This window comes from Acanthaster planci, linkage group LG06 (genome assembly GCF_054643075.1).
Source record: "Acanthaster planci isolate LZ-2023a linkage group LG06, COTS_SCS, whole genome shotgun sequence".
Classification (NCBI taxonomy): domain Eukaryota; kingdom Metazoa; phylum Echinodermata; class Asteroidea; order Valvatida; family Acanthasteridae; genus Acanthaster; species Acanthaster planci.
The window spans coordinates 12,831,345-12,847,964 of NC_141782.1; the positions used below are offsets into that span (position 1 = coordinate 12,831,345).

General features: G+C 42.8%; 1 protein-coding gene across 1 annotated transcript in view; it reads right to left on the reverse strand.

Moving 5' to 3' along the window:
• The window catches only part of LOC110974808 (ras-related protein Rap-2b-like), a 34,735-nt gene extending 21,020 nt beyond the window's left edge, over positions 1-13,715 (reverse strand). Inside the window, exon 1 of the mRNA XM_022226690.2 lies at positions 12,151-13,715. Within this exon, the coding sequence (XP_022082382.1) occupies positions 12,151-12,499 (349 nt within the window). The 5' untranslated portion in view covers positions 12,500-13,715. The remainder of the gene's footprint in view (positions 1-12,150) is intronic.
• Positions 13,716-16,620: the final 2,905 nt, after the last annotated feature.

Sequence of the window (16,620 nt, forward strand, 5' to 3'; positions counted from 1 at the left end):
TGTGGGAAATTGCTCGGGATAATTGAGAAGCGGGGAAACGTCCGCATTTAATTTTGATTTTTTTCCCGGATCTGTCCGCAGATGCCGTTGGGGTTCATCGGAACAGATGCTCCTCCACACACTGACCGGTCACGCAGTTTTGTCTTACTTTATTTCAGAGAACAAGGATTTTGTTCCCACTGTATACGACACTATATAACACTGTCCTCATAGACTGCAGTATTCACCCGTAGTGGGCAGAATTGAACAAAGGACAGATCATCGAGGACACCGCAGTGGGCAGAAATGAACCAAATACAGATCACCGAGGACACAAAATATCTTTTGGTCATTTTGTTTGCCTATCCTCTGTGGTAGAGAGGAACAGGTGCACAATTTATGGCGTTATTGTAAACATGACGTCCTCTGCATGTTCATCAAAGAATCTTATACAGCAATATGCAATACAAGGTACTGGGATGAGCCAGTCAGCAACATGGAAAAAATGGTTCACAGTGTGCAGAGTTTCGGATCTGTTGCAAAACGGTTGAATTCTATCCATCGATTGCCTTTTGATGGTATAAATATTCGAATCGTGACGTACATTCAGAATACTTAGCCGTATCCAAGGCTACCGGTGTAGTGCGTGTAGAGACGGGAATTTATCCCCCCAGCGGACACAAAAATTGTTTTGCCCGTTAAAATGTTTTAACATTTCTGGGTACCACGTTGCTGTCACAATGCCCTCCAATTCTCGCCCTTCTTGTTCAACATCTGCTGGGGTAAATTTATCAGTCACACTTCCTTGGCTCAAGGAGAGTGAATTAGGATGTTCCCCGCACCATTTGTATGTGTTTCAATTGAGGGTTTGGCACTATTAATGTCAGGGAAAAAAACCTTACCTTTTCATGACCGAATAAAAACAGGCCACCTTTAAAAACAGGGCAAACTGTACTCTCACGTTTTGCAATGCTCAACCAAATTATTTGTTTTGTAAAGTCTTTTCCGCAATGCGTGAGCTTTAATACAATGCAAATGTTTTGGAATTGCTCATGAATCTTTGATTCGTGCACGGTTGCATTTGTTTTTTACTGCTGTCATCGTGTCCTTTTTTGCCTGGATCCATTTGACAACAACTGACGCATCAGCTATTGCCATGCGCTTTCAAAATGATAAACTCCTACACCAGTCCTAATTTATATGATAATTTGCCCATCCTTCCATTGTGGATCGTCAAAATACTCTTAGATGATGCCGTTGGAAGCAGACAGATTAACTTGTCTTCAGGGCATTATCCCCATCGATGCACATAAATAAGCAAATATTTTTTCAGTAGAAGTGAAAATATTTTATTGATGAAAAGCCCAGAGTAAAATTCATTGTGGGATTGGGCTTGCTTTGATGCGCAGGGTTATATCACCACACCAGTTGAAATCGAATAATACTTGAGTAATGAAACATAAAAAACTTCCTCAGAAGTTCCGCGAGTAATTATGACCTAGCTCACTGACATAACATTCCAACTAGCACTTTACGTAATCCTAGAACCCTTACGTGACTTGTGCCTTTATCTGGAGAATTTTAACAAACAGATCTTACCCGTTTGTAATTACCCTGTAAGCATACGCTCAGTCAATTAGAAAGTGTTCTTCTGATATGTCACTCCTCCATGGAACCTATTACTCATACGAAGAGCACCTTTGTCAAGCTTATTGCGTGTTTCCTGCTGTTTTTAAATGATATCTGCTGTTAACCCCCCCATTAGATTTTAAGAGGAGCCCGTGTCGAAGCAACCAGTTTCCCGGAGTTTTCGAACGGTCATCGACCTTGTTGCTCTCGCAATTATCAGAAAAAGACTTTGAAATGGAGACGAGGTATGGCATACTGCCATCCTTCATTGCAATATTGCGCCAAGAGAAGTGGATTTGAAAGGCAGATGAATTAAACATGGACTGCTTTCTAGTTAAGGTTGTTTTGCAAATTGTCCTAATATACCGTCGACATTCTGCACTTGTTTGTTCGCTCTCTGTTTAACTGTTTGGGATGCATACGACGCCTAACACTTAAGACCTAAATCCCCTGGAAATACATGAAACTATAATGAGAGGTGATTACTGATTAAGTTTACTTCAAGCTTCTTTAAATGTATTTTAAATTGTTACTGTATATTAATTTTATTTGTGATTGAGAATGTCTTATTCGTTCTCATCAATTTAAACATTGGGACAAAATAGCTAAACTTCCACTTCTTTTCAATTACTCAAATTCGGAACCGTTACATAAAGTGCTCTTTTTATTTATAAAAGACATTTATCAAGAGATCCCGCTGCATAATTCAAGAACACTTCAAGAAGCCTAAACAGATATGCCAGACGGTAGCACTATGTCCGGCTGTAACCCAATCAGCGCTCTGAGCGATAGGAGATAAGAATCACAGAGAGAGGGGAACAGAGGGGAAGAGAGGTGACAGAATGTCATCGTGCTTGCAGGTCAGGGTGAGGGTGTAGGAAACGAAACATCACATATTCTATATAATCAGATCTCTACAATCGGCCAGAACATGCCCAAAGAGTGTTGGTCTACGATGCTCAACCGTCTCAATTTACATCCACATGTAATAGTCTGATCAACCTTGGACTGAGGTGGGTTACTTGGCTCCCAATGCATGGCAACACCAGATATAACTGAGAATGCCCCATTGACATACCAAACCCTTAATCATTAATTGGAGCAAAATCTGGACCCCTGCTGTCCTTGGTAGAAATTTGTGACCACATGTTGGTTTCTCTTCTGAGTTGCAATGATTTTTGACAGTTTGCGAAATCAACATGAATTTGCAGGAAATCAAAAGCCATTACTACGGGGCCATCCTGTTCGCACGCAGGCGGTGCGCACGCGTGAAATTCCTCCTTGACCAACAGGCACACGCTCAGGTTGAGATAGCAGCGCGAGTGTAAATGGCCCCTTGGAATGGCGTCTCGTCGGATTTGTCTGTACGTGGTGGCAAAACTTCAATATCCAGGCAGGAAGGAGGTCATTAATGCATATAAGACTCAAAAAAACCTACATCAGACCGTAACAATATTGGAGTATCAAACTGAAAACAACTCATTAATGAATGCCGATCGGCATTATAATTATAATTTTTAAAAAAAGGAAAACAAACAAACAACTCACAGTTCCCTCTCAAGTAGGTGTTGTACAGCGTCCGAGACGCAGGAATCAAAACGGAAGCCACTTGATCAGCTTTGGACAGAAACTAAGAAAAAAATTCTTCGAGGAGAGATAAAATGACTAGAAGATTTTCTGTCTCCTTTTTGTCCGGGAATTAGTTCCGCGAGGCAGTTACTGTAATTATACATTACCAGCTGCCCAGGACAGCATCCTTGAGTGCCAAAAAGCTGTCACTCTTCAAAAAAACTGCTGAATGATTTCTATTGCTTTTTTTCTATCTCGTTTTCCTCCCTCTGGGCTGGCATGTGCCAAATCGTCCGGAAAAGCGTCGGGATTGCAGCTCGCACTTCCGAGACAGCAAGCAATGGAGGATATTCTAATTGTCGACATGACGGGTCATTAGTGGGGTGCACAGCATGCGCGGAAGGTAGGGGGGCTAGATCGCCTGTACTGAGACTCCTTTACATTATTGAAGGCAAACATCACACGCTCGCTTGAAACACTCGCCATAGTTGCACTTTCTTTCCGGCATGTAGGATCGGAAGACATGGTAAATGAGCTCGTCGTCGATGCGTGACAAGAGACAGGACAAGGGCCGTTCTCGGGCAGAGAACCTCACCGACGGGTCGAGTTCACCGACCCTGGGGCTTCATCGGAGCGTAACGGTTCGAATATTGACGGGACAGCAGGAGGGAACCTAACGGAGGAACAAAATTCATTTTTTGGAAAGAGCTAAGATTTTAGCTACTTCAGAGACCTGCTGGGGTTTAAAGCTCTGTGCAGGAACGACCCCCTCCCATTCATGATAACGGGAAACGTGTTCAATGTAAGGCAATTCTCTAGCTCCGGATATATAGAACAAGAGCAACAGCAAGGTGAACAATATTGCGCGCCTTCAAGTACTGCTTTCAAGGGGATGACCTCCCAGGTTCAACCTCGTCCCTACAGTCTCCCTCATTTGACACGGCACACACGGCCATCCCCAGGTCAGAGTTGCCTCGTCGAGGCTACTCAAATGCACCCAATACACTGCTGCTAGGCTGGTGGCTGTGACTTCCTCGCGAACTCTTGAAATAATTGGTGCCTTTGATTACCGTACCTTTCCCGTGTATGCACCGGATTTCTGTCCGTGGTTGTCACAAAATGAGCCAACCAAACAAACTTCGAGTGTTTTCGAATACTTTTGTGGGAAACGTACACTATGTTTGCCAAACGCGTTTTTATATTTTAAAATTCCCCTGTAAACACATTTAGGCAGACGTACGTCCTGCCATCTTTATACCAGAGAGACTTATCACCATTATGTTAATTCATTCAGGCGTATCACTGGAATATGGTCATTTCATATCACATAGATTACCATCAGTACGACCTTCCGATTATTCTTCGGAACGGAATGCAAATGCCACCTCTCCCTCCTATTGCGCACGCGTCTCGGCTTAACCAATAGACACCCATTCGCGAGCTGCGCATTGGTGACTTTTTCCTGGGGCCCAAACAGAAATAGAAGGCTCTGGCAACCCTTAATGATACATGTAATCAGTGAACCGACTGCTGCCATGATTTTGCATTCGCAAGTAAACTCATGAAACACGTAGAGGCAGTCGCTCGCATCTTCTGTCCTGCTGAAGCGTGTTTGGGATCGGAGCACTTGCATTTCAGGAAGTTTCTTGAAGGGAAATCAACGAAGCGTAGGTAACTTGCCGCCGAGGTTAAAGAACGTGACACTCCGTGCGCATTCGTCGTGGCATGCGGAAGTGTTAACCCCGGGTCAACGGTTAAATGCAGTCTATGTTGCGAGAGTTCAAAGATAGATCTACATTCTAAAAAGGACGTTTAGAGTGTAGACACGTTACTAAACACTTTTTGTAGCTAGTTTGTTAACATGTTTAGCTGCAATATGTTTATTGTTATGCGTCTAGGAATGTGTTTGAATGCTAAGCCGATTTAAAAAAACTAAACATGTACCACAGAAAAGCGTTTAGCATTAATTTAAACACATTTTAATAACATGCCATGGATTAACCGTGTTCAAAGGTGGGTACAAAAGTGTGTAAACGTCGTTTTTACAGTGTATTGTCAGGCTTAACGGACACCTAACGCCCTTGGATGGACGATTATAAAAGCGAATGTTCACCGCTGGCAAGTCATGTTAAATACCCGCAGTACTGCGTGTGTTCATCACGTACCACAGAATAGAAATCCCAGCGGATGGAACAATATTGGGTGCCCAGGAGAAAGATCCTTCGATCCTGTGCTAATATGCATCTGTCCATGTACAATATTTGTATTATAACGTAGCAGTAAAAGCGGTTTGACCTCGAAAACTGTCGTTATTCTCTTGATTTCGGAGAGACTTCCTGAAGTACGGTACTGCCAAAGTTAAGACTTCAACTACATACAATCAATCCATTCAGAGCGAGTGCTGTTAATGCGCAACTGTCGCACTGACGCCATTTCACGATTACGTGGGTTCGAATTAGCCATGAATTTTTAATTTGATGCTGAAGTGTAACAAGGAACCTCGTGTTTCTGCAAAGAGATAACACAGTGCATAACTTCATGAATCTGGGAAAATGACTTAAGTTGAATAAAATAATACCAAATCGAGGCAAAGAAACGCCTTAAAAATGATGATATAAAGACGGAGAACGAACACCAATTACTAATGAGGCACCAAATGCATTTCAGAGACATTTCAAATGACCTAAGCAATAAATTTTCTATTACAAGGATTTTCAAGAAAAAAAAAGGCACGAAACTCTTTGCTAATATCTCACAATGGAAAGTCGTATCATGCAGCTTGATACCCTATAGTCTCAATTCGTGCCACTCGATAGTCTCGGTTCATGTTTACTGTACATCACGCTGATTCGCTTCGAAGATTGCAAAGTTCACATCTCTATGCGGACCATGATCGCAGCACATCAGACCTGTCAAGAACAGATTTTCCGTCAAACGGAACGAAGACAGAAACGATTTCACGCAAAATAAGCTCACGATCGACGTTTATGATTTTGTTAGTAATGGAGGCAGGCTGATATGCATTATCTCCTGTTGTAGGTGGGAATTTGCTGACCGACCTGTGAGACTCCTTGGTTAAAACTTGATGGGTTAGTGGAATTTTCACAAAAAAGAAATACTACACCTTAGATTGAGCTATTTGGAATATAACTCAGGTGCCGAAATCTGTATTCACTCAATTGACGTTACGTTCGACCCCTTTAATTTGAAGTGAAATTTTAGCAAAACGAACAGTACGTAATGTAAGGGTAAACCTTCGATAAAATAGACACTTTCCAACAAACTGTTAATAAAAAAAGTAGGAAACACTTAAGATTGTTCAGCAATAAAAAAGTTAAAGCGCTTTGACGTTTTCCTTTCCGCAACGCCGAAAAACAGACACCCGTTGAAATTCGGTAAGAGCGGGGGGCCGCGGGGACGCCAGATTTGATATGTTGATATTTGCTCAAGACTTGTGGCCAACTTCACGGCCGATGCAATTGGGTCGATTTCCATGGCAACCCCCACCCCGTCTTGCCTGAGCTTGCTCCCCCGTGTGATAGCGGGAAATCGACACTGCCTGCGTAGCGAGGGGACGCAGGATATCGACAAAATGCCCCTTTTGGGACGGTTCTGGCCCTGTTGCCTTCCAATTTGTGCTTGAGAAAGGCGACGATGAAGAACTGCGTTACATTTTGCTTTAAAGGTAACTAGCCGCCATGGTGCGCATACTCAGATCTATGTTTAATTACGATTGACTTGTTGACCTCAGCGTTTTTTAAAATTTGTTTTCATTCCCTCTTAAGAAAACAGTATTTTTATTAGTTGAGTTGGAACAATTAAACGGCAGGCTCTGCCTAGTAAGGTTTGATATATATCAGACTGTACAAGTAATTATGCTAGTATGCTTAAGCCTTGCCTACACTGACTGAACCCTGGCGGGAGCTGAGGGTGCTATGTCCCCAAGCATGACTATTAACAGCAATTACTTCTGCAGAGCAGAATTGGTCGGTGGGTACACGGTTGATTAGCCACGACCACGGGTACCGTGACTTGCCTCGCCACGTCGAGGTTGTGTATTTTCAATTCCCCGGGGAGAAACACCTGGGATCCAGAAATCAACGCGTCCGCGCCCGTCAGTGTCTTCTAAGCTCTGAAGTCAGGTCTTTAATGGATTTCCAGTTGCAAATACCGTTATTACAAAATTGGATTACGATAGAAAATTAGTAAGAATACAGTCCAGTTTTGTATACAGTTTTGTATCATCGTAGCACGAGCTTTTTATCATATCCTTTTCCCCATCCCTGGTTTTGCATCAATGTGTTGTCCCGATTTACTTCTGTCAGCGTCTCCATTTTGCTCTCCAATATTCTACAACCCGTTGCGCGCACAGTCACTCGGCAACCTCCTTAGCTATGTCGTGCTATACGGTGCACCACTGTTGATGAGCTGGACTTCTCAAGCTAATTGCCTGCCATTATGATATTCTCATTCACTACCTTTTTGCCGTTCCGTTTGCAACTATGCGGTGAAAGCCCATGCGCAGTTGTGTTTACGTTTGCTATTGGATCCAAGAGCCAATTGCACATTAAACGTTTCTCTTTCCCCATATCTCCCAGGCACTGATGCATTACGAGTGTGACAAATCTACCAGAAAAACCCAAGGAGCTAGAGTACCCGGAATTAATGCAGGCTAATAATTCTTTCCATTGTTGAAATACATCTCCCCCAAGCGCATTCATTCTTAAATACAAAATGTGAGTGACGTATTAATGGGAGTGGCGTATCCTCTGTCATTAAATTTGACATGAACAATTTAACAAAGAAATCTTTACTCAGAATTCGAATCAATTAGGACAGTAAATCGACCTGATATAAAATCCTGAATATTGGACATTTCATTACGATTGGAGAATAAAAATATTGGGTACAGGCATTTTAACGGCAATTCTTTAAGGCACTGGTAAGTTGACAAAAAAATCCTACCGGGATATCAGATGGCAATCTGAATAGCTCGGCTTGGCATCCATCATACTCAGTGACTTAAAAAACATGTAGGTCGATTCATGGGGCAAAAGGTTACAGTTTTGAGAAAGTGGAAACCTTTCTCCATGCTTGTTTGGGACAAATCGTCAGGTTATATGAAAACAGTATGGGGATGATGAATCGACCAATCTTTAGATGAGATGGTGGGGGGGGGGGAAGACGCGGTCGAAACGCAACTGTATGGTGGCTCCAAAACGACACTAATTTGTTCTGCACGTATTTTTTTTCTGCCCGAATTCCATTAAGTGGAGTGGGGGAATCACTTTCGTTATCATTCATTACATCCTCCAGCACTGCAATCACTGCCATTATACTGACGCGTATATATTATAGAGCGACTGATGAGAAAACAGCAGTAATGACAAGCCTCAGGTGCGCGCGCGCGCTGGTAAGAGGTAAAAATCACGTGCTTCATTGTTTTTCTCATCGCGGATGTGCCATGCTTTTGTTCGTGGTGTGTCAACATTGGGGCCGGCAGCGTGTGAATCCAGCCAGGCAAGGCGGGGAACGGGCGCTGAGGATGCAGGGGTAACGTGATTTCTAAATACATGTTCCACAATTCAAATACAGTGTACTTTATGAGTTCAACCGCATCAAAAGTGGTGGTCGCGTTTGCGTTTGGTTTGCGGCGGAATGTGATTCTCAACGGGTTGTTACCTCCGGTGAAAACATAAATAGTTGCAGAAATATATGTACTGGGACAAAACGCAAGGTGACACTTTCAAAATCAACCATAATGGAAGTTGCTCAGCTAGCAGGTGAGAGTTCATTCGAAAGGCTAGAGTTTGCTAGATAACCCAAACACGCTGTGGGGCATATGATATTTGAAGTGAATTGCTGTGACGTGGGGGTTCGTCACTGCCGATTTACTTTGTATCGACTCATTTGTAGCATCATTTACAGAGGACGGAGATGTGCGGAATTTCCACCTGTTCAAGTTCTGAGCTGTAACTTTCACCATGCCTGCGATTTCAGCATTCGTCACTTCGGTTCTTTGTTATCAGAAAAAAATAGAGAAAAAATGCTGGTAGGACTTTGTAATAGGTGTTAAATATCGAACGCGCGGCCTTCATTGCAGTTCTGTGGCCAGCAGAAACGTTTTTAGTTTTAGTGTGCTGACCATGGAACCAGCAATGAAAGCCGCGCGTTCGATATTTAACACCTATTACAAAGTACTATAGAAACAAGCTTACCCCGACAAATTATCATGCTTCATAATGGATGACATTTTTGAATTGGCTGCCAAAACATTAATGTAAAAAAAAAATTGCGCTCATTTGAGAGCAAAACACATAAACTGATTCTGTTTGCAACAGACAGTAAAGCAACAGGCTTGTTGGGTGACGTTATTTATAGGCTGTCCACGAAAACAACTGTTCAAATTAAGGTTCTGCTGAAGACAGCCAGCAAAATGCATTTGGTGTAACAAGGTTCAACGTTTTCTTCCCTGAAGTGAGCGGAAACCCCGAATATTGTTCCCCAACGAAGCTCGGGTGCGCTGGCAGGGAAACAAGGGGTTTTGATTACCACAGTCTGTCAAGGTATTGAATGATTTGATTGGGTTGCAGAAAGGCCACCGTCTAAATTCAATTGGCCGCGTACACCATCAGAAGGGATTACGCGCCAAGGCAAACGATTACACGCAGCCAAAGCATGATGCATGTGGAATCATTATCCTCTCGTCCCACGCTATGCAAAGCAGCGGCCTCATGACCCAACTAAAACCAGCAGATTCCTACCACAACATGCCTATTATTAGTAAATTATGACAACAACAGGAGAGAAGAACCGCGTGACCCAATCACGCCTGATTAGCAAGTCATAAAAAAGTGTTTTCCATTGGCATGTGCAAGCCTTGCTAATGAGCGCATTTGAACTGTTACCTCGTTTTCACGTTTCATTATTTACTGACGGAAGTCATTTCCGTTTATTATTGAAATGATGTGCGTTGTTTTTCTGGAGCTTTTTATGGAGCCATGCAATAGAGAGAATCATATTGATTATCCCACGTTGCTGTCCGATGCTATTAGGCATCGTCAATATTGGGTTTCGTGGTAAGTAGTTTTTGTACTGGTTAAGCGCCTTTAACGTTTCTGAGTAGTGTACGGATACGAAGGGCCTCCGATGTAACTAAGCATTCAGAATGAGGACTCGGGGATGTCGAATGATCACGCTGTATTAGACCCATCAAAATAAGGAGCATCTGGCCTTCGTTCATGATCCAGGGAAACAAATCGTAATTGAGTTCAGCGGCACCAGACATTATTTCAAACTATAACAAAAAAGCGTTTGCGGTCATACGTTTCGGTTTTCTTACTTTAAAAACTCTGTCCAGTCCCACATAATTTTGGCAAGCCAGATCATAAAAGTGGTTACGTAGCCAGAAAAAATATATTGCAGAGCAGGGTGCTGCCATTACTTTTCTACAGGTAAATCCAACATTATCAGAAAATATTTCTCCATTTAAATTTCAGTACGCATCTTTGTAGACGATAATAAATCGAAGCAGACTAATGGTAGCATTAATCGATGGTAGCATTTGGTAAAAACTTTGCTTACTAGGTCATATCGACGATGAAAGCACCACGACACATGAAATAAATTCTTCTGACGGGTGAAGTCAGGGTACTCGCTGGCTTAACGCGATGCCACTTAATTATACACTCGGTGCTGTTCTCCTGCAACGATTTTAATGAGGTTACACTAGTCTCTCAAAGTTAGTCAGAGCGCTGTAATAGCTAGCTCAACTTTCTTCGGAAGAGACGGGCCGAAATTGAGCAAAGCACAGTTCATCTGGACATTCATCAATACAGTAGAGCCTGAAGGTGGAAGGTCACGTACCGAGCTTCGGGACCCGAGCAGTCCGTCTATGAGGATTTTATATGGGGCCGTCCTGTCACGTTCGATAATTTGGGGAAGAACTATTTCTAAATGAAACCACCCCAAGAAACATTCATGTCGGAAGTTTACCTCTACGTTCCTAGAGTAATATTTTGAAAAGTCATCTGGAAATCAGTAAAAACGGATTTCATTACGACCTCTTACTTCCGGCAACATTGGTCCTAGGCCCCCTTGTTCGTGCACGTTTATTTCCTGTTCATGTGCTGAAGAGATTGTACCACGCTGCAAAGATTTACCTTCCTATAGTGGATGGGCTCTAGATTCAGTGACTGACCTGACGCAGGTCAGCAAGGTTAAATTAAACTTCAAAATCTTTCGTGAAACGTAGATTATTCCTTTAAGTTTACTTCCTCATAAATTGTAAAGTTCTTCAAAAGTCTGTTTTTATTTTAGATCCGCATAAAAGTAGTTTGGGTCTTCATGTATTTTCGGTTTACGGAAGTGTGAGGTTAGTATTTAGCAAGATATTTCTCTTTCAGGTCACACGTAATTTTTCAGTTCATTTATATTAATCTGGCAAATATTTTTAAAAATGGCCAATTTTCAACAGGATTTTTTAAAAAAGTAAACGAACGAAAAAAGAGGCAAATTCTATATTGTTGCACGTTAGTTTTTCTATCCAAGGGTTCCTGAAAAGCGCATCTGGGGTCAACTGTCAGACTTTCTTCAGTACCATTACCCCGGAGAAGGGGGGGGGGGTACTCAACCCCATCAAGAGGCCTTTGTCCTTGAGTCCCTCTCCCTCCTTAGAAGTTGGAAGGGAAAAAAGAGTTTTGCATCGTCTGAAACTGCAGCCAAACCTCCTGACTCTCCAGAAAATGAGACTCCTGAGAACACTACCCTTCAAGCCTTCAACAATACAACCCTATGTTATGTCTCTGCCTGTGAAGAAACACCACTGCAGCTCTTTAACATAAAAATGTAACAACAAACCCACGGTCAAGCCGTAGGGTATGATGGGCAATTAACTCGTATTATTACTTTGTTAGTGAGGTGTTAAATTGGAACAGTGAAGAGGTCAAACCCGTAAAAGCTGACGTTTCTTACCAGAGAGCATTGATTCATAGTCGCTGACATCTGTGTAGAAGGAAGAAGCAAACTGCATGAGGAGGGACGACTTTCCCACGCCGGCGGTGCCGAGGATCACCACCCTGAGCACAGGGGGCTGTGGCAGCTTGGGCAGGTCCTTCAGAGTCAAGTAGGGGAGGCTGGAGCTCCGCCCCCGGTACGTGTGCTCCTGCTGCTGCTTAATGGTCACGTCGGCGATGCTCCAGTGCAGCGTCTTGGTCATGGGGGAGGCCGGCGGGTCCTTGGAGGACGGGTGGGGGTCAGGGGTGTTGGCCCGTGGCCGTTGCGGGCCGTTGTCCCCGCCCCGCTTCAGCTTCCTGTCGATCATGTGGCTGGCGAGAGCGGGGTCTGAGGCCGCGGAGGCTCGTCGGGCCTGCTTGTCGAGGAGTCGGGCGGCCGTCGTTGCACTCTTTTCCTAGCCCCGGAGAGCGAGGACAGCTTCCAAATAATTACAAGGTGACCGATGATTATTCCTCTCTCAACTCTGGCTCTCTGTCAGCTCTTAGTGGCACTTAATTGCTTTTATTTATTACGCAAAGGATTCGTTGGTTGCAGCAACAAACGTCAAAGTGTTAGGAGTTTAGCAGGGGACAGCAATGTGATTCCTCAAGTCTTACTACACGAAACAAAGCGGGACAGCCCGGCCGTTAGAACTTCTCTACGGCAGGATGCGTCGATGCCTTCAGGTAATGAATTCACATGTGCAACCTAAACAATGCTGCACACCGGTATCCTTTGCTTTTGCTCGAATCCGTGTTCGGACAATGATGCCTGTGTAGAGCTAATGCTGGTAAGTTAATAAACAGAAGTGCAGTCAGTCTGAAAAGAAGTTCAGCTGAGTGCTCGGTCGAGACGCTGCAACTTTTTGAAATGGTTTTGACCACCTTAAACCCAAGGCCCGACGAGGCCTGCTTGATGACCGTAGTCGTGGGGCTGTCACTGTATAGTGACACATACGAGAAAATGATGCTACCTTGTTCGACGCGACGACAGGATTGAATCAACTAGAGCCCACTAGCTATCTATTATTCACCAGTTGTCTTCACGGACACGTCATCGCCATCAACTGCGCATGTTCATATAAATCCCATCTAGCCGGGGGGATTCCAATCATCTCAGTATCGCTCGTTTTTCAGTCACTCCGCTTTAACGCATAATACCATGCGCTTGTCGCCTCGCTGGCGCTATAAGGCCATTGATAATAATTTATTCATTGAACTATTAAAACTACTATGGTGAGATGGTAATCATACTTTTTGTGCCATCATCCGTGACCATGGGAACGGGTGATGTCACGGCAATGAGATGACTCTGCCTTCAGCGTTTGCGAACGCACCATCCGCTGGTCCGTTGAGTGTTGTGAAGCCGTTTAACGCTACGTTGGCCACCGGCGCATTAGTATGAACGCTGTGTACAAATTGGCCTCGTCCAGACTCGATCTGTTATACGCTGAGGACCGGTGCGTTTCCAAACACATGCATGACGTTGTGGATCATATTGTGAATCATATGCGGCGAGCGCCGCATTATAGGGTGACTCTGCAATGTTTTGGGCGGGAAAATGATTTCCGTGAACTGATGATACATCGTAGCGATATATGTTATCTGTTCGCTGAATACCGCGTCTACGTGAAGCTGTTTATATCCAGGATGTCATATTAAAAAAAGAATTGCATTATGGAGTCATCAATTGGTCAGCATTTCGCAAGTTACTGGTCAGACTTAAGCTAAATTTGGTGCTTTTATTATTTATCTAAATCATCGAAGGCGTGGTTGAAGTTATAGGTGCGGTTCTTACAGCAGGGTATAAATAGACCTGGCTGACTATAAACAATTTCTGACGTTGCAAAGGCGTTGCCAATTTTTCATTGTGATTTGCTGGGGGTGGGTATGATTCATTGGGTTATAGTGTTGGGAAAAGGAGCGAGGTTCATTTTGAAATTAAACTTTTGTCCATTAGTGGACTAACGTGAATCACTCGGCGTAATTTGGATACGTGTTTTTGACATACACAGGTAAACTTCGCGTCTGTTCAAATTTAGCCCAATTTCACAATTTAATTTTAAGGAAAGCTTTCTATTGTAGGCCTGCGAAATGCAGAATGCCTGCAGACGCGTTTCTAATGGAGTCAAATTATTTCTTTTCATCACTACCATAAGTATGAATAAACACATTGTGAGACGATGAAGTCACTTGCAATGTCACCTATCTGTCGTACGCATTTTTATTATTGACCCGCATCAAACATTAATGTTTGATGGAAATGACAAACTGTTGCTTCCAACTTTGCTGGTGAATGACTCACTTTCAGAACTGTCATGGTTGGAAATACTAAAAGATTTTACTTACTAAAAGCTACAGTAAAGAGATATTGCAGCAAAGCACTGTTCCGCCATCTGTGTAGCCGACTAAATCACAATTGGTTAAGTCCATTCCATGTCAACTATTGGCCGGAGTAAAAAAATGGCTTCAGAGTAAGACAGGTGAAACTACTAAAAAATCGTCCATTTGTTATGATTTTGCAAAAAAAGGCATTACTTTCTTGAAGGATGGTCCCAGTTTCCCACAGTGATATTATTTGTGTTAATTCAAAACCGCAGAAATTTGCAGTTAACTCCCCCATCAGCTTACCTCTCACAAATGAAACAGCATTCAGCATTCTTATCAACGCTTCAGAATGATGAATGTTCCTTTATACAACCTATCACTCAGGTGTGACTTGACAATTCAAGCCCGGAAATTCTCTTATTTATATATTGCCTATACATCCAGTAAGAATTCCTGATGGGATTATAACCCGTGCCATCGAAATGATGTAGAAATGACACAGTGGTGAATGTCCTATGACCCCGCTGAAGTTGCTGGTATAGTAACTGAGAGCAAACCGATCATATGTGGATATTTTCAGTGACCGAGTTGGTACGAAAACAAGACCGGATGGGAAGACAACGGGTAAACGCCACTGGAAGGGGTGTTCTTGATGAGCTTATCATCCGTGTCGTGTGTCTAGACATGCACGACAAGATAACCAAAGATAAATTGTTATGACATCATGGGCACCGGCCTATATTGGTGAGCAAGCCCTACCTGTCAGCTAACAGTTGGTCAAAGTCCGTCGTCGTCGTCAAATGAATTAACAATCATCGAGCTTCAGTTGATGAAACCCCCATAGTTTTTATAAGCCCTGCACGCCGACGTCGATGCCATATTGAATAAATTTCTACAACAAATTAGAAAAACCAGACACCGTTCAATATTGATGGGAGTTGTTTTGGTTACGGCTTTAGTCAAGCCATTGATTCATATATGTTAACTAGCTTTTTGCCCCATCTTCTCCCGTCACAGTACATATCTGACAAAGCAACCACATTTCTTATTCCGATTGTGACGGGAATCTATGGACGCACAGGACGGATGCCTAGAGTTTACTACCCTTCCTCCCCTCTCAATCAATCTTTCATTCATAATGTCAGTGGAATTATAGTTGATGGATAACGATGACCTATTCAAAATTGCCCGATCACGAATTATTGCAATTATGCGGGCAAAAGAGGTGGCAAATACGGTGTTGGGGACAGAAATGATGTTGGAAAATTCGGGAGCGTTGTTAAACATTTAAAAGCGCATGTGACTCTTTGTACTTACGCAATTTGATAACAAAGCGTCTTCTCATTTCAGACAGAAACCTCAGTTTATTTCAACACTAAACTTTTCTTTAATTCTGGATGTTTGTTGAAATAAAATACCTTTTTAGTAGATTCAATATTCTTTCACCACAAGGTCAGTTAGTCAGGCTTACTCAGAGAAATATTTTCTGTGAGCAAAATGTTGGTTCACACATTAAACCGACCCCTTTCTTCCAAGGAATGATGTCTTTCTGAAGAAGTGACATCACAGCAGCAACGCCCTCATTTGTCATGAAAATGGTATAGGAATTTTAGCAGTTAAAAAGGTACTTTCCAATTAGAAAAGCCAAAAAGGGATGTCCAAAGGCCTACATCTTATAAAACTAGAAAAAATTCTCAGAGTAATGTTCTGGGTACAATTCATATCCCATGCCCTTCAAAATTAAGATGTGTCGTCAAAGGTTTAAACACAGTAGGCCTATTTTATATTTTGCAATATCAATTCATATATATTTGGGTGTCATTGGGGAATTCTATTAGGTTCGGCTGGGTTGACTCATAGATAAATCGATTTGGGGCATGTGCGCCTCGATTCTAATTTTTTTTTATCATGACCTCTTGCGGCTTGTTTTTGGATGCTGAAGTGGTGTTTTTTACACGCTCTTGTATGGTGCAACTTCAGCGAGTGTTTCCTATCCAAATCAAGCTTAAGGTATTCAACATGCGCAAGTTTAGGAAGCCGTGGTATAATATGACTATGTTTTTTACTGTTGATAACGAGACTGTACAATGTTGTACCATCCTCAACGCCTTTAACTCCTCGA